This window comes from Poecilia reticulata, linkage group LG9 (assembly GCF_000633615.1).
Source record: "Poecilia reticulata strain Guanapo linkage group LG9, Guppy_female_1.0+MT, whole genome shotgun sequence".
Lineage (NCBI taxonomy): Eukaryota > Metazoa > Chordata > Actinopteri > Cyprinodontiformes > Poeciliidae > Poecilia > Poecilia reticulata.
In genome coordinates, this window is record NC_024339.1 from 25908459 (window position 1) to 25934254 (window position 25796).

A 25796-nucleotide genomic window follows, 5' to 3' on the forward strand; every position below is an offset into this window, starting at 1 on the left:
TGAAATGTGTTACCATGTAATATAATTTCGTTTCATTCCCTCGAAAACTGTGCTGCTATCACTATAAATATAAATAATAAAAAAACATTACGGTTGACAGACAGCAAACTGCATGCATCTCTCTGGGATAAATTTGGCTGAATTATTCTGGTGAAGGTTTAGCTAACATGTACCCGTTATTCAAGCACAGCGATAATCCTGTTATTTATGGTTACTTCCGGGAACTGAAAGCGTCCGTGACAACAACCCGGAAGTAGCTTTGTGAAAACTTCCGCTGGTCGGAGCGTACCAACTTGCAAGACTGAGAGGTTATCGAACTATTTAATAAACTTAAAAACACGAATTTGATTGCTAAAAACTTAAATTTAGTGTAACGCTACATTATAAATGTAAATTAGTTTATATTTATGTGAAGATTAAGCAACTTAAATCGATGTTTTGAAAATACAACGCGTTGACTCGTGAAAATCACCCCCTCTATATCTATAGATTAACTGTGGCTTGGATCTTCTTCCACATTTACGGAGTGAAACACAAACCTGAAACATTAATATCAGGACGTTTACATTAAGGCACAAAGTCATTGTGCATATTTTTTTTATGGCAACGTTTAATTTGGTATTACAGGAAGTAACAACACAGTGAGCACAGCACCATTGTTGGATGTCTGTTTACTATCAGTTTTGGCGCGCCTGGATGTGATCGGGAGTCACCGTCTGTGGCATGAGAAAGGTACTTGTTTAATAGTTTGGGTTGTTGATAGTTTGCATTTACATACTCATAAATATCCACAGCATGTATTTGCTTACTGGGTCAGATGTGTGTCAGAAAAATAATGCCGCATGAAAAGTATGGCATGTCAGTTGATGACAACTTCATCAACTTAACAATCGCAGGTCCACAACTATCCAATCAAAGCAACGACACAAAATATAAACTCATAGTTAAATGATACGAACAACCAGTATTTTTTTTTTCAAATATTTTTGAACTGTACATGCTGATGCGTACATGCAAAATTAGAAAAATAAATGTTGTGACATCTGGGTTCAAGGAGTTAAAAATAGTGTGCAAAAACTGTTAAAAAGCAAACACGTTAAAGGAAGAAGTGACAGTTCGTTTTTTGTAAGGGACGGGATTTTTTAGATCTATTAGACTATTAGATCTTTTAGATTTATTAGACAATCAGGCCTGTTAAAGTCACAATTCATTGACAGCACTAAATGATCTGAAATGCCTGAACTATTCATTAGGATTATAAAACTTAAAAAAGGAAAAAGTGTGTTTCAGGTACTTTGATGCAGATTTTCTGCAGAAAAAAGGAATGACAAGAATATTTTATCCATTCTTATATGTAACTAATTCTCATTTAACTAAAAAGAAGTGCATCAGAGTGCACACTGTTGGCTGCTTTGCTTGCAGACTGAAAATGGTGGAAGTATTTTGCTTATGCTTTTGAGGAATTAAAAAAACACAATGCATTTTCAATACTTTGTCTGCCCATTTCTGATCAGAGTAATGGGCAGTAAGTAACATCTGTCCACAGTTGAAAGGTGCATCTCTGCCTGTTCCATGAAACATAGAAATGTTTCTGCAAAATTATGCTATTTTACCATTAATTTATATTCACATTAATCTTTGATCTTCTACGTAAACCTAGACAATCATTTTTGATTGTGATTTGCTGAAATATTGTACAGATAATACAACAAGGCCCTACCTGTTTCACTGCTTACTTGGCATTTTAGCCTTCTGTGATCAGAGTATTGAACTGCAACTGAGGATCTTTAACTGTTTGTTTTAGATAGGGGAAACAAAGCATAGAAACTTCCTTTTCATTGGGATTTTTTTTTCAAACAGCTCAACTGTTGCACAGATCACAAATTGTGCTGTAAAGAATGTGTGTTTAGTGGATTATCAAATTTCAATAATTTTTATTAGGAATTTTGAAATGGATAATTTAAAGGAACTCTTCTGTAGCACACCAAAGCCCACATTTGATGGAAACCACACATATATGTATGTTATAATGAAAAACAGAAAAGGAACTTCTCAGACGAATGCAACTGCCAACAGGATAGATTGGTTTGCTGTATCTGTAGTGTAATATTACACTGTAGTTGGACAACCTAATCTGCTTTAACAAGTTAAACAAGTTGAGTAAGCTGAAAACCCAGCTGTGCAAAAATGACAAATGTACTGCCAAGTTGTCAAAGAAGCTATAATCACATTATTTGGATCTAAAGTGCCTGTCTGTTCAGGAAGAAGATCCATTACAGATTTATACAAAATTCTCTAAGCGATCAACATGTTCCTCTAATATCTTCATATCTTTAATTCTAAAAGGATTTTCCAGTAGGAATATGTCTTTGTTAGTCACTAAATCCTTGCATAGTTCGGAATCATTATCTCTACATAGTCCACGCTGTATAGCTTATTTACCTTTCTGCTTTGTGTAACAATCAGCCAGTTTTATTTATTCTAATTGTTACAGAACGAGAACTCAGAATTGTTCAGAGACTTGTGTGACCAGCCTGTTTCCCTGTACATTAACATACACTTTAACCTTATTTTCTGCTGGTTTCCTTTTCAGGATGGAGAGCTGCACACATGTTTTCCAGATCTCTGGGATCAAAGCCCAGGATAAAAAGAGAGTTTTGATTAAGGGCATTTATAAGCTCAGTGGGAAATACATTGGTGGCTCAGTAAGTTGACATCCTTAAAGTTGTGTTGCATTTTTAATACAACAATTAACCGTTTTTTTTTTTTTTTTCCACCATGACCTCTACTGCTAACAGCTGCTTAGTTTTACCAGTAACCTTCAAGCCCTAATGAATCACTACAGATAGAACACACTATAGACGGCTTTATTGCTGATAGCTTGGCATAAATTCCTAAATCCAAATTTAAGCAAAATTTCACTATCAAAAATTTAAGTCATAATTTCTAATTAATAATTTTTTATGTATATTTGGATCATGCATTTAATCCATCGATTTTGACTCCAAACAATTGCAAAAAATATGCAATTGACAAGACGGATTCCATTTTGCAAGCTTATTTTACTTTTGTACCACACCAACTCTGTCTTTAAGGTGCCTTAAAATATAGAGAATTCTGTTTTTTATTTTTTTGTCTTTGTACCTTTAGTATTTGTAAGGTTATGGATTTAACTGCATGTAATACTTCACATGAGATAAATCACCCATGATTTGGCATGTTTTCCAAGCTAACTGTTCAATGAAAGCTTGCATCACCCATATAGATACAACTGACATACATTATTTGATAAAATTATTGGTATCACTAAGAGCAAGTTTAATGTATTTTACTTTTGGGATGTACAAAATGTCTAATTTTGCTATTTGTCAGCAAGCAGATGAGAACATTATTTTTTTTACTTATTCTGAATATGTAATCAGTGTGTTCACACTCATCTACACACACATACATACTCGTGATAAAGAAATGCAAAATCACACAAAATAAAATATGCAACATTTAATCCTTTCTTTATTGATTTTGTTGATATACCGGTGAATTCTCCTTAATCCCGCTCCTTAAGTACTTGTCAACAGTAGTAATATTAACTACAAAACCTGACTTATCAAGAAAAAGCATCTGCACGCCAGAAGCATTTACTACATTTTAGGTGCCATCTTTTCAGGATTTCTAGAAAACTAATCATTTTCTGATCTGAACTCAGTTGGAGATTTTTGGCACTTCACAAAATCAGAAAGTCTGTTGATTTCAAGCTGCTAAAACAAATAATTATGCTCTCTATAACCCATAAATGCTATTTTTCTGTACCTTTGTAGTTATTCTCTCAGACTTCTGCTTAATAGCTGAAAGAAGGTGAAACAAGCTACCAGTATATATTATGAAATGCTGTAAATTCAAATACCCGTGTGACCGTACGTAGCACTTTGACGCTTCTTGATAATTCGGAACAAATATATTTAATGTGTTCTTTTGAGCTTACTTTGTCGTAACTGGTTACCCCAAGACATCTGGTTTCATTTACCCTTCAGTTAATCCCATTTATTTGAACCTTTGCATGTATATTTCACAGGTATACAAGCACTGCACCACTCATCTCATAACCCCCCAGGTTTTGCCCAGTGAGAAGTTTTTGGCAGCTTGTGCGGCAGGTCAGTCGTTAGGATTATTGTCGAATATTTGCTGATGTCTTAAAAGATCTTGTTTTCTTTTTGTTTTCACCTTAGGTTTACATAACTGGTCTATTGTTTTTCGTTCTGCTCTTGACTGTCATGTTTGTTTAATTTGCGTCCGATGCTAAGTGGTGTTGCTTCTGCCTCCCAGGGAAGTGGGTTGTGACTCCTAACTATGTGTTGGAAAGCATGAAGAACGGCTCCTGGCTGCCCGAGGGACCCTACGAAGTGGCCATTTTCACCAGCTCCTCAGCTGCCTTTTACCCCGTCAGACAGTGGAGGGAGAAGGTAACCAAAGGTCGAATAACGGGTGCTTTCCAGGGCTGGAGAGTTCTTCTCATGGTCCAAGAGCCCAACAGAAGAGCCATGTTCAAACGGTGAGATTTCACCTCGATATAGGTTCGCTCAGAAAACACTCATGTATGAAAGACGTTTACTCATTTTTTTTTTTTTTTTTTTTCACCAGGCTGCTGAAAGCTGGAAGAGCAGAAGTGTACAACTGTCCTCCACCGATGTACACGTCCATCACTCACGTCATGGCGAAACCTGTGACTGAAAAATCAAAATCTCTTAACTCACCTTGTTACCCCGTGAGCCACATAGTCCAACACCTCTTCGGGGTACGTCAGTGTTAAGTTTTTGCAAAACATATGACCCCAGCTGTTTTACTTTTCGAGATATTTTTATGTTACAGCCCCAAACCTTCCTGTGTTTTATTGGGATTTTACAGGCTTGACTAACATAACAATGCATAGTAGTGAAGTGAAAGGAAAAATATACAGGTTCTGTTCTGTAATGTCATTGGAGGGCTTTTCTTAAAGACCATTAGCTAACAAAAGAGAATCCTAAAAAAAACACACACACACACACACACGCATACACACACACCAGTCAGATCAGGAGTGAAGTTGTAAAGTTTAACAAGGTTAATTTATGAAAGCACCTGTCGAGACATGGACATCTAGCTAAACTAGCAGGCTGGGCAAGAACAACGTTTTTCAGAGAAGCAACTAAGAAGCCTTAGTGGATCTCTGGAGGAGCTACAGAGATCCACTGATCAAGTGGGGAAATTTGTGACGAGGATAGTCGTCAGGTGTTCACTTCACAAATCTGGTCTTCTAATAAGAGTGGCGAGACTGTTAAATTGTTAAAAGAAAACCAATGGAAGTTCTTCAGGTTTTTTTACATGCCAGGTGACACGGCACTCATTCAAGAAGATGCCGGTGGTTCAGCCCCGTGGAGGAGCTTTTGAGCTCGCCTCATAGTCGCACAGCACGCTGGTTTTTTAAATTTTTTTTATTTTATTTTATTTTATTTTATTTTTATTTTATGTTGTCTTTTCTTGTTTGACAGAGCAATCGCCTGGATGTGAATTTTAACGAAATGGATGATCTTCCGTCCGGGACAAAAGCCAGCTGTCTTGATGGCTTCTCTAATTTGGAGGCAGAACTTAGAAATTTTGCTGTCAAAAAAGAGGTGTGTTTATTATTGCAGCTCGTTTCAGAAACGCACTGAAGCGCAAAGTTTAAACAGGATTTGAAAGAAAAACTTTCCGTTGGTCTACATTCTGCTCGCTTAATTGACCTTGTTTGCCAACATTTTGTAAGGTGTTTTGTCTTTGCAGGGCCGGCCCAGACTGTGCTTCCTTGAATTTCTAGGTTACCGTGACCCTCACCGTCCCTTCACACAGGTAGGTGTGCATACATATCAACCCCCAGCCACAATCACTGCTATACGTTCATCTGCAGGATTACTCTGTTTCATCAAGCAGATCAGGTCATTCAATTTCCTTTATGTCATACATTTCAATGGAAAGTGACATCAAGCGTGAGGGCGCATCAAAACCAGGTCACTGATTTAACCACCTCTCTCCACCGATCTGAGAGCTGTGATTGGCAGACCTATTAACAATACTCTCCACCGTCCTGTCCATACTTTACCCAAGTGGATGTCTGTCAGATTGCTATTAGGACTACTCTTGTATTTCCATTCAGGACGTTCTGAGTCCATATGCTATTTGCCAATAAGCGACGGTCGAAAATGACCCTCAGGAACTTCCGGTGCCAACTCACGACTTATTTCGATTACCCTCCTGCCCTCTCGCTTCTCCTCTTTCTGCCATCTGTCTATTTGAGTGCCATGTTTTTTTCCTCCCTTCTTTCCATATACTTCTTCCATTTCACCAATGTTCTGTTGTTCCTCCAGGCAATTGTAGCAGATTTAAGCAACGTCAGTAGTATGATAGAGTGCGGCCTAGTCAGCGAGGCCTTGGATTCGATCAGAAGTGCCGTGTTTCCAGGCGTGTTGCCACCAGCGACATACCTGATCTCCCTCATAGAGTACGCACAGCAGGTAGGACTGGAAATACCTGACTGCACAAATTCCCACCTGCGGCTTTGTGAGCCTAAAGGGTTGTACAAATACATCACTGGTTGCACCACATCTTTAAATCTTGATGGATTGTGTGTGTTGATAGATGACTTAGAGTAGGATTGTTTTGTGTGTTTTGATGCACTAAACAATGCTCATGTAAAAGCATGCACGATAGAAAAGGCCTTATAGTGACAAGTTATCTGTCGAAAAAAGTAACCTGATTAATTTTTCAGTGATATCGAACTCCAGTGATCAACAGATATTATGTCTGCAATGTTATATGTTGCAGATTCGGTTTATTTTCACACAGGATCTCTTGGCCCAAATACTCAAAGCAACTAAAACTCGCTTTTTGTGTTTACGTTGCATAGGGCAACGCCACGTCCCTCTTCCTGAGAAATTTCCATCAGGTTATGGTAAACCTGCTCATTACTAATCCTCCATGGCTTTCTCAAAACTCAGTGAAAAAATACTATGCCCAAGTGCTGCAGTGTCCTCGGTGCAAGATGGGCTTATGGCCGCTTTTAGAGACCGCCATCAGGTAAGCCTGAAGTCAGTGAGGTTTCTTGCAAAATGTGTCTGTTTTAAAGACAATGATATTCATATTTTACTGTGTTGGACATCAAAAGAGCCTCACCACTTGTGCAAAGTTAATATGACATGATTTTACATTCTCATGTGTGGTCGACAAGATACTGCCTGACAAACAGCGACACCTGTCACCCACACCCTGGACCCGCCTTGCCAGCCTTGGTGCATTTCTACTGTGATATGCTTGCACTTTGCCTCATGCTTCTCAAGGGTGAACTTCACTCTGTCAACAGCAGGTGACATTTTATCTACGTGTTTATTTATTTTTGTATAGAAGTAAGAGAATGTTTAGAATGTGGATAAAACATTTGATTTTCCTATCTGTATCAATTTTAATCATAACTAAGAGAGAGAGACTCTTAATGTATAACTTTGTGTATAATGAATCTATAGAAGAATCTTGTTTTTTTTTTATTGGATTTATTGAAATAATCTTTTCTGTGATGTTTTTATTTATTGAGATGCATCATAATCGTATCTCTGTCTTTATCTCCATCAGAGACTTTATGTTTCCGAACCAACCCAGAGCGTCATCTGCACCAGCTTCTGGTTCGTTGATCTATGGGACTTTCTGGACCGTGTGGGAACGAACAACACTGCTGTCCTGCACCGTGAAAAAGCTTCTTCAGCTCCTAACAGAAGCTGCCATTATGGTAAATACTGTGGAATTCCCATTGGATAAAGGGTCAGGCATTCACCTAATTCATCTATAAAAGTGTTCTTCCATAATTGAAGTTATTTATAAAGCTTGCATTTATCCATAGTATGATGTTTATTCTCACTGAAGGAATTTGCTGAGGGAGCAGAGAAGCGGGAGCTGTATTTGGCCGACACTCTGCTGGATCTTCTGTCTGTGTTGGTGGAGTTTTGGTGTCAGCAGCATTTTAAACTTAATCAGAGTCTGGTGGAAAAAGGCCTCAAAGACCTCTCGGAGCACCTCGCCGTTCTTAGCCAGGGTACGGATGAAAAAAAAACCCTGCATTTTGTCTGTTTTTAGTCTAAATATTTGCCTTATATTGCTAGAATTTGTATTTTATTTTAATTTCTGTGTGTTACACCTTTATATGGTAAAACTATGACATGTTTCATCTGCAGTGAGCATATAAAATGCTGAAGGGGGTTTAGCTATCATCACAAACAAAACAATATATTCCAAGATGCTATGTTTTGTGTTTTCACCTTTAGATCTGTGTCCAGCCGTTTTGGTGGAGCTGGTTTGCAGAGTTCACTCCACCAGGCTAAAGTTGGTCATGGTTGATGCCATCTTCAGGAATCTCTGCTGCAGAAATGGCTTCACTGTTGGCGATGAACCTCTCTCTCTCAAGAAAATTGTAAGTGTTTACCACAGAAATGTTACATTTCTTTTAAAGTGTACCCTAATCATATGGTGATGATACAGACATAATCTGATTTTTTATTTTTTTTTATGACAGAAGTATTCATTCCAGAGATCTGCACAGACAAAACTAGTCAGCCCCAGTAAACTTGCATTAATCATTGCTTTTTGGCCCAATGAAAGGTTTTAAAATACCAATAAAACATTAGATATGCTTTCATGCAGAAAATAATGCATTTCTTGCATCTGTTGAATTTAACTATTATGAACATATCTTTTCTTAGAAGTTGCCATGTTTTGATGCAGACATTTTTTAAATACCGTTTTGAAAAATCCTTGTTGATTTTCAGATGAAACATAATGGACAGTTCACGGTATTTAGCGTAAATGTTTTTATATTCTGAATAAATACACCCGTTATCCATATCTAAGGGCTAATTACCAGTAAATTGGTAAGTTTGATGTTATTGCACCTAAATAGTCTGTTGATTCTATGTTAAGCATCTTGGAAGTAGATAAAAAAAACGTGTCGTGTCACAGTGCAAATATCTGTTTCACAAGGACACTCCCTTCCACTCAGAGTGTACATGTACCGACTAACCTCATATGCCACTTCCAATAGGTGTGTTCTTACTTGCCTGCTCTGGGAACGTTAGCTCAGAGTCCCAGCTTTGCTTCCTACAAGACTGGGAAAACCTCCCACAGCTGCACGAGTCAGGGGACCAGCAGGTCAGTCAGTCACAGTTTGTCCTTTAACTTTAACACTGGGGTGCCAGAGACAGTTGTCTTTGATTATAAAATATGAGTTGGAATTATTGAGAGCTCTTAAGTTACAGAAACAGAACCTTCATATGCCTACTGAGTCTAGAAGGTTGCATCACTCATCGTCTCTGTCTTTGTTGGATTCGGTGCATCTGAAATAACAGACCTCACTCCAGCACTGTGCGATATCGCTGTCCTTTGTCAAAAAAAAAAAAGAAGAAACAAACAGGTAATAAAAGTAAAGATGTGTTGGGGAAATTGAGTGAAAAGGAACAAGGGAACACCTGGAGGGAGGAGGAGGTGAGAAGCAAAGTTGCACGTATTTATTGGAGGGGTACTGCATGAGCTTTGGGAAATCTGGAGAAATAAAGGTCAGAGGGAGCATGAGGAGCTGGCATGTGATGGGTTGTGCCCAGGTCCGGTGCAATCAGTGTGTGCTTGCTGACAGGAGGGGCACATGGAGAGGATAAGCCTAGACACACGTGCCCTCTCTCACACCACCTTATGATTTGGTCAGGGACTCGGCAGATAGACTACCATCAGGGTCTTCATTCTCCTGTTACGGCCACCACCTCTCAGCCTCACACTGCTCTCTTTTCTTTATCTATTCTTGCATGTTAAATCCCTTCTCTTGATGCAATCTCACACACACACACACACAAACACAAACTGAGTCTCTCTCCCTCCTTACCCGTATCAGACATCTGCTGTTTCACCAGCAGGTAGTTGGCCCAGAGTAAGGCAGGAAGTCACCAGGGAGCAGGTTCATTTGAAGGCTACTGGTTCATGAACTGACCAAATCTCACCCCCTTCTATATCTGCTCCCTTCCTACTTTTCTTGCACTTGCACTGCTTTTAGTTAATTTCGACACATGCATGAGCGGAACCGAGGGAAACGTGGAATGCAGTCTGCGCGGATGAGATAAAGAAATGCCAAAGGGCATGTAAAATCATTTGACCCCAAAAGAAAGAATGAAGCCACAATGACAAAGCCTGTGATAAATTGAAGACAGAAACCAAAAGCAAATCTTGTTGCCTCATTTTTCATGCTTGAATTCATGATATTGTTCAGAATTTCATTGATCTTGGCATTTCTAATCAATTAGCACATGTTATGTTGAAGCATTTATTAAGTCTGGCACTTTTCTGAAACTGAACCGTCTATGTTTAGACAGCTGGAAATACTTAAATTATTAAAGTCTTCAATGCAAAAAGAAAAAAAACCTCAATGCAAGAATGCGTGACATTACAAAATACATAATATGAGCCTTTAAATATGTCACATTTTATTTACCTCAGATCTCTGTTTTCAGTAAAAAAAAAATGTGTTAAATGGATTTCCAACTAAATCCTGCAAGGATGTTTGGTTTTGGATATGAAAAGAAGGTTGTAAAGAGACATGCGACCCTTTTCTCATACATTTCTGTCTGATGGCGCACATTAGACCTTTGAGCGAACGTGTGTGTGCAGTTATATACGAGACGGTGGACGTTTTTCTTCCGCTCCAGCGGAGGAGCTGCAGCGAGGGCGCGTGTCCAAGCCGCAGCGAGCTGACAGGGCGACTGATTGACCGACTGTTTAGATGACCGTTTAACTCGCCGGCTGGCCACGCAGCGCTGAGCACTGTTAGCAGAAGGGAAGCTGTAATTAAACTGAGATAAACCCCCTGCTGGTTTAATCAGGCCTCGCACGTTGCTCAGTTGCCGACATCTTTTAAAGCACCTGACAGTGTCGTTTGATTTGTCTTGTATGTCAAATTCACTGAAAAACAAAAACTACGGAATCTCTACTCTTGGATGATGTTCAGTCAATTGTTTTTTTTTTGTTTTTTTTCTCCATATTGAGTTATTTCATGACTTTTTCATATAGTTAATCCAAAACCAAATATTCCACTCATACAATTTTCAGGTATGTTTTCTGAAGTTTCTCACAGAGACCGTTTCAGAGTTGCAACTCCAAACATTGTTTTTGCTCGGTGTTTACTTCAAAGTTGAGATTTCTTTCTAATATTGTGTGCTTCATGTGTAAAATTAAAAACTACTTTATGGCTTTATGTCACTTTTAGATGAAGATTTTCCATCATGCATTTTTTTTTTTTTTTACTCTGAACTGGGAATGAGTTGCTTTACTTATTGCTTAGATTTTCGTTATGAAGTCTGCATCCAAAGTCAAACTCTACTCTGCTCTGGGTCCAGATCTGATAACAGCACCATTGCCAGCTTCCCTTCTTCCCAAAGTAAAAAATAAAATACACAAGCCCTATACAAAGCCTTCAGACCCTACTGCCAGTTGATGCGGACAGAGGGACACCGGGGGGTGAGGGGGGTGGGGTTGTTCGCGACGAGAAGAGGTACACTCTCATCATAGACTGCATTATGGAGTCTGCCTCGCATTCGCACACACACCCGCAGCTTGTCTCATCTGTTCTCGTCCCTGTCCTTGCTAATAACAAGCAACGTGACAGGAAGCGTGTTTCCTCCTCAACTGCTGGCAGCTCCTTCCTGGCTTCTGAACAACCCAATTACCAGGGAACAAGCTTCTTCCCTGTAATACGGATGGCACCTCCACTTCAGCGTGGCGCTCACACACGTGCACAGGCATATACACACAGGACACCTGTCAGGCTCCATGCCGACAGATTCTCCGTACCCACACACAGGACTAGTGACAGCCCACAGCTATTAGCACGCCACCACTTTGAAGAGGTTTCACTTTCTTTTGCTAGTTATTTCCCCCTAATGTGCTTGCTCGCGTCGAATTCTTCATCTCCGCTTTTGAGTTGTTAAGTGGGAGGAAAAGTACTTTGGAGACAGGAATAGAAGACGGGACGTGTGAAGTGTGTGTGGCCAACACAGCGAGAGATTTGACAGTTATTGTCAGATTTCCTATAAGGACGATACCGCAGTATGAGGGATTGAATTTGCTAATGGTACATAATGCTGAGCAGTGAATCCGGTTTCACTTGCCAGCTTGACTTCACATCTGAAAATGGGCAAAAGCAACGTGAGCGCCTGAACTCGGTGCTCTGATCACATAACATGTGACCTTTTGGCCGGCCTTTCACGCAAACAGCAGAAAACTAAAAGAGCACATCATCCTAAATATACTATCCCTGTGGTGAAACACAGTGGTGGCAGAATCATGCTGTGGGAGTACTTTATTTCAGGACAGCTTGTTAGAGCTGATGGAAGGATGTTTGTAGATAAATCCTTGACGAAAGCCCATTAGAGATTGTACAAGTCTCGAGACTGGCATGTCACTTGTTCGTCATTACATTAGCAGTGACTGACATCTTTTTTGAGTTTGGGTGAAACGTTAAACATCTTGTTTCCTCTTGAATCTTCTAGGACCGGGAACGCGCCGGTGACTGAAGAAAGCCCCGAGCGAGAAAATGCCCCCAGAGGCATGAACAGAGTGAACGCGGCAGGTATGTGGCACCGACGCAGCCGCTGCTTGGCAACGTGGCTCCAGATTTGCAAGATGTGCACTTTTAATCGACCGAGGCTCGACAGTAGGTCATCATTAAAACGGGACATGATAGCTCTGTCATCACTTTCAGTTCACTGAAGAGCGCATAATGCGTGAAGACGGTGATTGATTTGCAACGAATTGGATGTTGCTCATGTTCACTCATCTGTATGAGCATCTCGGCTGAATAACTGAGGCAGCCATGTTTTTTTTTTTTTTTTCTCTTTTAGGTTGGACTGTTACCACTTTCCATATTGCGCCTCCTTCCTTTTCTCTATCAGTTTGCATTAAAATCCAGAACTGTGCTTTCTGTTTTTCCTCATGTCTTATCCACTTTTTTTTTTAAGCAATAACAAAAGTGTCACAGATGGAGATAATGGGTTTCTAACTTAAAAAAACAACCCTAACACATTAGTACTCAAAGTGTGCCTTAGATCTCCGTTTTAGGGATGTTAAACGCAGCAATTAGGGTACAGCTGCAGAGAAGCAGCGGCTGCACTGGTGGAACTTCCTGCAATTATAGGCAGCGCACTCCGTGTGAACTCTCGAAAGTGTCAGAGCTCATCTCTCCCTCCTCCACCTGATCAGAAAGGCCCTGCGCCGGTGCAAAGGAAGGGTGGAGGGTAAAGGAGAGGCACGGGAGGAGGGAGGGCCGAGGCGGGAGACTCAAGGCTGTTGGCATGTGTTGTTTTCCTACTACGTGATCTCTATACCAATGCGCTTGGCATTAATTTTTGATGAACCATTGGCACCGCATCCTCCCCTCTCGCCCTCTCATCCCCTCCCTTCTCATCCCCCCTTTTTCTCCCTTCTTATTTTCCCTGTTACAGGCACTTTTCACCCACATGTGTTAGCTTGCTTTCTTGCATTCTACACATCTTTGCTTTAGAGCCTCTGACTTGCCTTGTGGAAGCCCTGTGTCTTTGTCACACTTGCTCAGAGGGGCTGAGGGATTTGGGAGCAACTTTTCTCTTTTTTTTTTTTTTTTTTTTTCCCCCTCCTGTTCTGCATTTGCTTCTTGAAGCTCAGCATGGATATCAATTTTAATGAACCTAAATATACTGCACATAAATTGTCAGACAAGAATTGCTGAGTTAAAAACCTGTTTGCATTTTCCCGTATGTTCATTCCGAAGACTAACCATACATGTCAATATGTTGTCTTTCAAGTGTAATATGAATAGGTTTTATTTAAAAAAAGAACATTTTAAAACTATAGATTTTTCTGGGCATAATTTATTCCAGCAACAAAACAAATTCTTGAAAAATGGCCAATTCTTTTCATGTTTTAGAGTTGCCTTGGTTTGTAGGTTTCCATGGTTTTCAGAAGCGCTTTTAAAGTTTCTCAAACTTTGGCTCTGCTTTATCTCATTTTTTGTCCAGTTCTTGTTTCTGACAGTTGTGTAGGGTACACACAGAAGAATCAGACAGGTGGACAAGTGGAAAAAAAAAAGAAAAGAAAAGCATCCTACAGAAGAAAAACCGTAACTTAGTAGAAGTTATTTAGGAGAGAAAACTTTCCCACAAAGACACAGGATCTCAGAGATTTATAATCCATTTTCTATTTGAGAAGCACAATGTTAATCTTCTGTGAGCCAAACATTGTCATCTTAGCTGTTTTATTAACAATGTCAGCAAAGGAAATTGGGGGAAAAAAACGGTTTTGTAGGACGTTGTGCAAGTAAAACCTGGTTTACGACAAATTATCTACAAATATGTGACAAAACAACCGTTTTAATACACTTCTGAGAGGTTTTCTTATGAAAACTGTAAAAGATTACAAGAAAAGCTGAATTCTGCTCCATTGCATTGCATTTGTCTTGTTCCAGACGCGGGTTCTGATGGGTAAACAAGATATTTGAACTACGTAGAAGCATTTAAAAAGTAGCGCCTTTCAGAAATATCACAGCAAATTAACTTTTTTAAGAGCATGCATTGCCAGATTTTCATTGACTCTTTAGTGAGCGTTGAAAAGTGAAGCCACCAGTTAAAAAAGAATTTTGCTTTCAGGCTGAAATGAGGACTGATTCAACATTTCATCCCTGAACTGTGAATCAAGACATATCAGATAATCACACAATGTTTTTAATTGTGTCCGTTATGTCTGTATTTTTCCTGGCTCCTTGCAGGATTAAGTACTTTGCTCTTAGATTCCCTCAATGCAATGCAGAAGCGTGCTTTGGCTTTCTAGTGAAAAAAGTCTGCCATAAAAATAGTTACTTTCTTTATTGAACATTTTGAAAATGTGCTTTGTCTGTTCTTTTTTTTAATTATTATTATTATTATAATTTTTTATTGAAAACAAGATTGATTTCCAAACCTACTTTACTTTTTTGTAGAAACTAAATTATTGATGATCAGAGTATTTTTAATATGGGAAGAACTACCACAGATGGTGGCAGAAACGATTTCACCAAGAATCGTTGGCAGCATTCAGATCTACGCTTTGTTCACCAGACAGAGTTTACTGTACAGAAACATTTGTCCTGTTGTCAGCACTTTATGGACTTCTGTCTCTACTCTGAGTCTGAAAATGTATTCAAATAGCTCTAATTAAAAAAAAAAAAAATCTCAGAACAAAAGAATGTCTGGAGCTATATAGTCCCTGCATGATCACAATATGCACAACTGTATTGCCTTTGTCTTATTCTTGACAAGATTTTTTTATCGCTTCATATAGAATTGTAATACTTTGACAACAAAGTCCTTCGATGGTTTTAAAAAGATATATTCTTTGTGGCCACGTGTGCATGCTGACCTTTATCTGTCTTATTTTCTTTAAGCCACTTATTCAATTCAGCTTCTTATTTATAAAGCGCCAACTCGCAGCAGCACGGCATCTGAAGACACTTTTGAAAATAAGTTGTTTTTTAGTCAATCGTGCAAACGTTTTTGATTCAAAGGATCCTTGATGAATGTTAGGTTAAAGGGTAAAAAAGTTTTCAATCTTGGGAAACTCACCAGATTGCATCGACTTGCAGCATTAACTCCTCCTGGACGAGGGCGATTGATTTGCTCTGAAAAACATATTTGTGCCACGTTACTTCATCATATTAAGAAAGATGGAGACATCTACAGCTCTTTAGTGCTGTACAGAGAGTAACTCCTAATTTACCTGCCTATTTCATACATACAAAGATCGTGACATGGACAATATCCAGATGCTCCATTTTGTTTTTCAAGTCAGCCCTCCGTTTGCACTGGTGGATTTCTGAACTGTTGGCTGCTAAATGTTAATATCTCTTAAGGTTTTATTTTTTTTCTCTCCAGCGGAGCTGCACTAATCTTGGCTTTGGGAAATTATTTCACTGCCATGACTCTTGGAACCAGCGACAATAGTACTCTTCAAATAGTTTTAAATACATCCAATAAGTGGCCACAGAATTCCCTCCTAACACATTCCTGACAAATGGCATTGTTACAGGCACCCAGCAGCTTTTCGGTCCGGAGGATCAGCGGGCCAAACGGCGCTTTACAGGAGAACAGCAAGCAGACTGAGGGAATATAAAGCAGCAACACGTACATTTAACTTTTCTATTAAAGTGTGAAACGGGGGATTTATAGAAAAGGACAGCCGGATTTATCCTTTCCGTGCTTGTAAATGCTGAGCATGCAATTACCCCTATAATAGAGGCGTTGTGTCCAAATTGGAGCCATTAAAGTGATTTAACACTGCGCGGATTGGTTCTGGCATTTGTGAGGATGTGTACACATAAGGTGCAGTGGAACGGTTGTTTAATCGCAGCATTTTAGCGCCCAGTAATTGCGCAGCAGCCCACTAAAACCCTGACATACCTCACTCTAAAGCTTACTCATTAAGGACTGCGGCTTGGACTTGCTTTCGTTGTCTGTTTTGCTGCTTTTTATTTTTAATTTATGGATACGTCGGTTTGCTTTATTAATAGTTCCTTGCAACAGCAGTGATGTAGCGCTCTCTGAGTCATTTGTATATTTTTCTGCATATTTTTTTTATTATTTCATTCATCTGCTTTCATCATGTGAAAGGTGAAACAAATTATTCCAATAGTGATCTATCAGAGGAAGGTGTGTTTTTAAACTTTATCCATTTTTGTTGCAGTATTGTCTCAGAGTACTTTCACTGATTTTAAAGTCTTATCCGATTAATATATGAAAAAAATCTAACTTTATATAGGCCAGAATCTGCAGCTTATAAATTAGTAAAATACTTGAAGTTCTATATATGCTGTCTTCAGTTTTGTAGGCTGAGTCAGCAGAGCACTAGTTTCTGTCTGTATTTAGGTTGTATGTTTGGATCTGTAAGAAAAATTTAAATATGGATAATTCTCCATCTTAGAAATATGCATAGACTCATATCACCCTGTGTTTGGATGTCACATCAAATCTTGATAAAGTACCTTGAAGCAGAAAACTAATGTACACCAATTTTTATTTATTTATTTATTTTTGTTACTTTTTAAAGTTTTCAATACTTTTTCCAAGTAAATTTAACTGCATTTTTTTTATGTGAAATGAATCTCCAGTTAGTATAATTTAAACTAAACATTCTTGCTTTACGTTTTCCTCCTGGATGTCAGTGGGAGAAAGATATACTCCTTTGTGAAAACTTTTTTTTGTTCTTTCTCATATTTGTATATTTGCATTATTGGCTGTAGTTTAATTCACAAAGGCTGGTCTTGAAAATGACTAGGATCCAGCAGAGATGGTATTATACAGACAGGCTTTGAAATGCAAAGAAATGCTTTTACTGTCTACATCACCCCTTCTTCTCTCACCCCGGCGTCTCTTCTATCCCCGTTGCCCGTTTTCGCCCCGGTCTTTGCTCCGTGTGCGTGTGAGTGGTGCCCCTGTCTGGGGGAGGCATCCCGGGGAGAACCAGTAAAGCATTTATTACAGGCTTTGCAAGTCTGCATTATACAGCCACTCATGCTTGGCCTTTAACTTCCTCTCTGAAGTTCAGCCATACATGGGAAAAAAGGGGGCTCCTGCTCCTAATATATTCCTGATATATATATATATATTTTTTTTTGTATTGTATCAAGAAAAAGTGCCGAATTCAAAGAGGAACAAAAATTGTGTTTAAAAATTTAAATTGAATCCTTTGAGTTTTTTTTTTTTCCCCACTGTCTTTTTCTCTGGTAGTTTGCTGAATAAATATCACGTGGTGAAACTTGGAATGCCCAGTGGAGCTTTTGAACCCAAAATCTGTGAAAAATCCTTTCAGAGCCTTTGTGCGTGGGCTCTCTACCATAACTTCCTCTCAAGTAGGAATACAGAAACGAGCAGACAGGAAGCTGCTTTCTCACAAGTCCTTTTATGCACTCGCAGTCTGCCCTGGTATTAACATTTTTGGTCAGGGGTGTGTAGCTGGAAAATCTTTGTTACAGAGGAAAGAACGAGGCAAATTAACCGAACTATTCATCTATAATTTATTTTACTCTCATCACTTCTTCCCCCCCAAACCCCCCTTGAAAGATCAACCCCCTTTTCTCATCACTCCTTAAATCGCATCCTCATTGGTGGGTCTTACTTTTTAGGTCAGTTCTTTTCATGTTTGGGGACATTTCAGTGGTATTTTATTGGTGTGTGTTTCTTACGCATGGGGACTATGGGAAGGACATCAGGCACACCCTAATTTTGGATCTCTCTCTTCTCTTCCGCCTCTTCTCTCTCTTTTCGGTGTGTTTGTCCATTTCTGTGTGTGTGTGTGTGTGTATGTATGTGTGTGTTTCCTGGATGAAGGCGAGACCCTCCTACACAGAGCGTGCAAGAGAAACCAAGTGGAAACGGTGCTTCAGATCCTGGCGCTTCCTGGCACAGACGTCAATGTTAAAGGTAAGACTCCCTCGCGTTTCCGTTTTTCTTGGAAACTCTCTCCGTGTTCCTGTAGCCGCGCCGGCTGTTCTGGGGGTTTTCGAAGAGCGACTGACAATGGGGGAAGAAAAGGAGCTAAGGAATCGGAGTGCGCCGTCTCCGAGGTTTAACCTTTAGCTAAAATGTAAAGGGTGTGTCTAGGAAGAAGGTGGGGTGGGTTTGGGGCTCCCTATGATTATAGCTTTACATCAGCCTTGATGAGCAAACGTAATGCCTTTTGATGTTTCAGAATGACTTTTGGTAAAACATAACAACTTGTCATTCTCTTATGGAAATGTGCAGCTAACAAAGGGATTTCTGATGTTTTGGTTGGTGTTAGAAGAATGCTTAAGGTGGTATCTCAACATCTGCCTGATTTTCAACACCTGACCAAGCAAAGTTATTGTATAAATTATAAAGCTTTTTGAAGTTTTCTCCCCCCTAAAAAAATCAAATTTCTTATTTTGTTTTTCTGTTTGTATGGCTAAAAGAGCCCATCTGTGTGAGAATTTCTTCTATAGAAATATATTCTGCTTTTTGAGGTTTTGGACCTTCAGAGGAATTGAAAAGAAGGGCTGTCTTACAAAACAAGTCATGAGAAAAACTAAATAACAGCATAGTTTAGGTATCATTTTTTTTCTTTATACTTTTAACTATTCAGTATTAAAGCTCATACATGATGTTGTCTCTAAATTTTGGCTTAGGCAAGCTTTGTTTGTGTGCTTGCTTTGTGAAACTCTGTGCTTTGTGTGTGATTGGTAGACCATGCAGGCTGGACTCCTCTCCATGAAGCGTGCAACCATGGCAGCACTGAGTGTGTGAGAGCGTTGCTGCATCACCACCCCGCCCCTGTCCTCACTGACCAGGTGGCCGGAGTTAGTCCGCTGCACGATGCCCTCCTGAATGGACACTTGGACATCGCTAAAATGTTACTGGAACATGCAGGTTAGTCAAATACTACTTGAAGATGGTCACTTGCTCAGCTTGATTGCTTACTAGGGAAACATTAATCGTAAATACCCCTTTTTCAGCAGCTTGCTGTGTTCTAGTGTGTCTGGTTTTCTCTGTGAAAACCAGCAGGATAAATACCAAAGACGTTTTTTTTGTCAAAGGCTAAAATAGCTTCTGTGTGAGCAGCTGCTTCCCAAAACACGGGTCTGAAGGAAGAGATGGAAACATGAGGTCAAACATCTCATTACACCCTGCGAAGTTGTCTTTAAAGAAAACTGAACCTTTGTGCCATACCTTCAAAATACCATATTATTATATAGCATTGTGAACAGAAGTGTGAAATCAGTTTTAGCAGGCAGAATATGACTCAACTAAAGTTTAAACGTGTGTTTATGAAAGAAAGCATAGATTTTATAAGATGGCGCTCATGAAGTTATACCAATGTATAAATGGTGGGTCAGCAATCTTTGAACTTTGAAGAGAAACCAGTGACAAAGATGTAGATTAGCGGTTCTCAACGTGGGCGGTACCGCCCCCCAGGGGGCGTTCAGAGGACGACAGGGGGCGCTGGCGGACATTCTTACAAAAGGGGGGCGCTGGGATGCCTTTGGGGGGCGTTTGGTCGAAGCTAAACTTTACACCTCAAATGCACAACAATGCCAGTTTAGACTTTGAGCAACTTGGTAAAACTGTATTGTGTAACATTAAAACATGCTTGGCTGCAACTGTATCGATGGCAGCTCTTCTTCTTCTATTCAGTGTTTGTTAGCTTCTGTTAGCTTCTTGGCGCAGCTCCGTTCTCCTGCTACTGGTAGCTAAAATCACGATACCCTCACTGAGTATCCCTCTGAAAAATGAACCCATTTAAATAAAGAAATCCCTCCATGGGTGATACCACGATAGAGAGCGTTCATTTTATAGTGTTAACACCGGAGCTGTAAGTGGTCCGGTATGAAACGGGGGTAATAGAACAACACAGCACTTTTAAATTTCAATAATCAGAATGCAGAAATTGTTTCCGTTGTTTTAAAACGTTTATGTCAGCCTGCCTTTTCCACATCGATACGATTCCCGACCGCCCTGCACCTTAGAGGCTTAAAAAAAAAAAAGACGCTCACATTGTGCAAAACTCTGAAACAGGAGAAGCGGGACATAAAACGGAGCGACGAACTAGATGTGAATTATGGCATAAAAACAGAGAATCTGATGCTGAACAGTAAAAAATCGACACATGATGTGAAACACATGACGATTAGGCGGCGCAGAAGGTGATGAGATTACTGATGATGACCGTCAATAAACGATAAAATAAATCTAGCAACAGGAAAGAAACTAAAGTGGACATAACAATAAACCCAATAAACCAATAGATGATAAAACTAATCAAATAAAACTAAATGGAAATGAATGAAGAACAAAATTCAAGAATAAACTAAGAAACTAAAGTAAATGCAGAGGAATAAACTGGTATGGCAAGACCTTTCGAGCAATAATTAATACAGAGGATTGTATGGCAAGAATAAACAGACACTATTTCCAGATAAAAGGTAAAATAATATTGTTGAAGTGCCATGAGTTTGTTGAGACCATATCTAGTACTGAGAATAAATATATATTGGACCATAACAATAAATAACTTATCACTTATTTATGTTTTTAATTAGATTTGATATATTTATTTCTTCAATATTATTTTTCATGTCAGTGTTAATGTCATGAGGCTGACGACTCCATGACACTTTTAATTTGACTCATTAGGATTTGATTAAGGACCAGATTTATTCTTTGTAATCTCTGTCCAGTAAAACTATTAATCTATAAATCAATAGACAGATCTATATAAAGATATAATCCATGTTTCTGTCTCATATTTCTATGGCATTAAAATGACCTGGAACTTTTGTTTTTCCACTGAAAGTTCTGGTTTGCACAATAAATGCCATGTGGGTGAAGTTTTATGGATGATACTCTGATGTCCCATTCTCCTGAATGCATCACAGAGCTGCACCACCAGAAACTGACAGAAGCACTGAAGAGAAGAAGAGTTATGATTAATATAGTTACAGTTCTATCCATGTTTTAATGTTGCAGAACTCAGTCGTTTGCAAATAGTTCAAAGTTTAAACTGGCATGTTGTACATCTTTTATCTGGTCATTTTGTGTAAGATTTAACAACTAGAAAATGGCACAAAATAAGAATATTTTTTCCACTCTGATTGGCTGCTGTTAGGCCTACCGATTTTAACTTGAATGTTCATTGTATTTTTCGTAGACCCTTGTGAAAATAATTTCTATTCCCATGACTTTTTTGTTCTCTGGGAAATTATTTTTGATGATAAATACAGAAACAAGTATAAAAATCAAAACATCTACAATAGTGATAGTAATATTAATGATATAATAATRGTCAGTGCAAAGTAGCCTGCAAATTCTTTGGTGGGGGGCGGTAAGGGACCTGGATAAGGGCTAGGGGGGCTCTGGGCCAAAAAAGGTTGAGAAACACTGATGTAGATGATCATGGGACAATATGGAGCGAGATAACTATTAGGTATTTCACATGAAAATGAGAACTGTTGATTTACACAAAGTTGCCTTGCTGTGGTGTAACTGCATGTGCAATAGAAGAGGTAGAGGAGCTCACCCTTACTCTTCAGACTGACTAAAGCCATGACTTTACATACCAGATGTATCCGGTTTTGTTATAAAAAGTCTCAACAGAAGAAACTATGCAGAACTCAGTTGTTGCACACATTGCCACTTCATTAGTTTCACCAGTCAGTATCAGTTTGGACACATTTCTGCCTCAGTTATTGTTGACATAGATTCAACAAGGTGTCAGACACCCTCCTTCTGAGATCTGGGTCTGTATTGAGAAGATGGCATCATCAGTTGCTGCAGATTTTTTTTTTTTTTTTTTTTTTGTTGCACACCCATGATGCAAATCCACCACATCTCAGAAGAGGCCAAGAAAACTTCCCTCCCACAACAGCAAAACTCCACCAAAGGCCTAAACCATTGATGCAATGCAGGACGCAGCTGAGATGGTCTTGTACTGCAGAAGCACATCTACTTCAAGGTTCAACGTGATGTGCGTTCAGCGATGAGATTCTGCAAATGTTGGTGGTCAAATGGACTAAAGTGTTTGCAAAACACTTCTAGGCAAAAGTCAAGCTACCCGTTTCCAGTGGTTGTTTTTCTGCAAATCTTCTACATGTGGTGTTCATAGTTAAGGAGAGTATCTTAAGATTCATGGACTTTCCATCCTAATTTCAATTGATGATGTTCCCCAATTTGTTTGCTTTCTTGTTTTTTTGGGGGGGGGGGTTTGCCGTAAATACACCTGGATCATAAATATTACCGTCCTTTGTCTGCTGCTGCTTTGTCTCTATGATCCACATGCTACTTTTCAGTGTGTAGATCTTCCAAACGCATTTGAGCCTCTTCCCATAAAAAGTCTGCTGATGTCGTTTTGACAGGATTAACCAAGGCAGAATTGTCCGCTTGCAAATTTCACTCGCAGGTCTTTCTTGGGAGATGTGTCACAACAGGACCCGTTTGCGTGTCGTCATGTGAACGGTGCCGCATGCAGTCTGAGCTCGGGGAGGATGGAAGCGAACGTGACGGGTGTCGGTGTTGGGTGTGTGGCAGCAGGTGGCGGAGGAAACGCGTGTGTGTTTGGTGGGTTTTCGAAGGAAGGAGTGCTATTTTCCAGCGATGAACAAGTCTCTCATGTAACATACCTCTGCCTCAGCACACTTCTCAGTTTGACTAATTATAGTTAATTTGATTTGACTTTCCCATTAACACATGTACATATTCTGTCCTCAAAAAATAAATTAGACTGGGATTGTTTAGTCCCGGAGAGGAAACAAGAGAGCGCTCCCCTTTTTTTTTTTTTTTTCTTTTTTTCTCCCTTCCTTAGTAACAGGAGAGAGAGCAAATTAAAAGAGGTCAGATGAAGCATGCTATCTGTATCGGTAAAATTAGAGGAGCGAGAAATCAAATGTACATGGCTGTTTATGTGCGTAGCAGACGTCTGGCTTTACCATCTAGGCCAGGTCTTTTTTTTTTCTTCTTTTTTTTTTATTTACTGGACTGAACAAAACAGCAGATATGGGAATTGTCTCAGTTTGAAACACCCTTCAGGCTGGTGCATTATCCCTCTTTCTCTCATCTGTTCTCTGCTGACTGTTTGCTGTTTCCTCCCACCTTGATGGTAGGTTGTCTGAAGGCTACAGCAGGGAGTTGGTGAGGAGGTGGTCCTCCTGACTTCGGGCTATGTTGTCTCACACCGTCTCTTTTCCATGATCTACATTTTGGTTGCCATAGACACCTTCGATAAATCCCCCTCCCTCTTTCCCTTTCTTTTAAGATCTTCAAGTCCAGGCTGTTAAATGTAGAAAGTTTTAGCTTACGGGGGTAAATGATGTTTAGTTACCATAACCATCCTTGCTGTTGACTACAGTTTTTATTTCCAACTTTTTGTGCTGGTGGCTGCATATCAGGTTTTTTTGTTTTTCTTCTCCACTTTGGCCAGGTAGGATTTCTGCACCGTTCCAGGGTAGGAAACCAGGCCAGTGGGCCAGACGCATTTCCATTCCTCGGTCTCCTTATTCATTATATTCATGCCTGTTTTATTCCTGCGAGTGCCAGCTGCAATCCCAGAAACCATATTTCATTGAGGCATTCACCCCATTGTCCTAGTTGTTTCCAGCAGACAACCTAGTTGCCAAGGTTTTGGTAGGCCAGAGAGGGCAACACTGACACTGGCACGCCAACAAAGCCTTCGGTTGGGAGTGATCTCACCCCTTTTGTAAGCCTGTCTGTCCGCTCGGAGGCCTGCACTCTGCATACAAGTGGGTGCATTTTTACAGCTATATTGTATGGTGGGGCGGAATGGGTAGATCCCCTACCCCCTCTACCTCAATCCCTCCAGGCTCACGAAGCTGGCAATGAAAGGATGCCTGAGGGCTGAGGGCAAGGCTGACTCTGCTCTCCTCTCCCCCTCCTTCCGTAGCCCAAGGCCGCCCCACATGACCCCCTGTCTATGAGCTCGGCTTGTTTTTCACTCAAAACTGAAGCGTCCTTGGCGGCGCATTTTGGCGTATGTATGCACAAACGCTATCCTTCATCTCAAAGCGTGCCGTAAGCATACGCTGGTTTGCAATTAGCTGTCGCGCAGAGAGCGTGTCGATGCTCCCTTTTGCCCCTTTCTTCCTCAGCTGCTTTTCAGAGGCTATACTGGGCGACTTGAGTGGAAAATGACCCGGCGGTATGGCCACAGCGGTATGGCTTTGATGTGGCATGCAGAGGAGAAGTGTCAGTTAGGAAAAGGTGGAGAAATAAAAAGAAAGGATCCTTTAAGCTGCCTCCATCCAGCCGCAGTACAGTAATCGCTAATGCAGTCCTCTCTGTTATTTGGCCTGCTATCGATCGAAGTTAACCCACCCCTAGTATCAGACTATTTTAATTCCTGAAGAGGATTGTTTAGCTGTTCCCAAAGAAATCATGTGGTGACTGAAACTGACCTATATAAAACTTAAGTGTTTGTCCAATCGGTGAACCCACCGTGCCTAAGCAGCATGTTGGTAACACTCTTGGGTGTGGAAGTCATTTCAGCAGGAGTAGTTACTTGAACATATAACTAGCTGTTTATATGGTCAGAGATATGTCTATAATGAAGCCAGTGAAAACCTAGTGATGTAAGACGCTAATGAAAAAGAAACAGCCTTTTCTACGACATGGCCAGAATTGTGTCCGGTTGAGTGAAATCAAAACTTTTAGTAGATAACAAGAAGGCTAAACACTGTAGAACTGTTCTCTGTTTCATGTCGTGAGCTTTCAAGGCTACATTTTAAACTGGAGCTTCTTTGGGGGGGGGCAGGGGGGGATTTTGATACTTAATTAAGATTAGATTGTCTCAAGTTTGTACTCTTTATAGCATTTGTTCTCAACCAATTGAGGAAATTGATATGCTTTCTAATTACAACCTTACAGACAGACAATGATAAAACAAGACTTGTTCATTTGTGGTTTAGAGTTTTGCTTTTTTTGTACAATCTACATGGACTCGAATGATGAAATCTTCAAATGCATAGTTAGGTAGATAGGCAGGTAGATATGTAAATGTAGAAAAGATTGCTGTAATGCTTTAGCGTTTGAACTTCAGAGGTACAAATATAAGCAGGTTTTCCTGGTTCACTGCTGTCCACTTCAAGTTAAAACCAGGCTAAACCTAATTTTCTTGAAATGTGGTGGTCTGCACATTTCTTTAAGTAAAAGTCTGGGTTTGTTTTGCATAAACATCCCAAG

The 25796-nt window shown here is 39.8% G+C and overlaps 1 protein-coding gene across 1 annotated transcript in view; it reads left to right on the forward strand.

The window, feature by feature from the left end:
* Positions 1-512: 512 nt before the first annotated feature.
* The window catches only part of slf1 (SMC5-SMC6 complex localization factor 1), a 38318-nt gene continuing 13034 nt past the window's right edge, over positions 513-25796 (forward strand). The window contains exons 1-17 of the mRNA XM_008418931.2: positions 513-732; positions 2594-2705; positions 4073-4151; positions 4324-4549; positions 4639-4792; positions 5526-5648; positions 5797-5862; positions 6378-6524; positions 6917-7086; positions 7238-7372; positions 7636-7789; positions 7924-8092; positions 8322-8467; positions 9095-9201; positions 12582-12661; positions 18423-18515; positions 19296-19478. Coding sequence (XP_008417153.1) covers positions 2595-2705; positions 4073-4151; positions 4324-4549; positions 4639-4792; positions 5526-5648; positions 5797-5862; positions 6378-6524; positions 6917-7086; positions 7238-7372; positions 7636-7789; positions 7924-8092; positions 8322-8467; positions 9095-9201; positions 12582-12661; positions 18423-18515; positions 19296-19478 — 2143 coding nt within the window. The 5' untranslated portion in view covers positions 513-732; position 2594. The remainder of the gene's footprint in view (positions 733-2593; positions 2706-4072; positions 4152-4323; positions 4550-4638; positions 4793-5525; positions 5649-5796; positions 5863-6377; positions 6525-6916; positions 7087-7237; positions 7373-7635; positions 7790-7923; positions 8093-8321; positions 8468-9094; positions 9202-12581; positions 12662-18422; positions 18516-19295; positions 19479-25796) is intronic.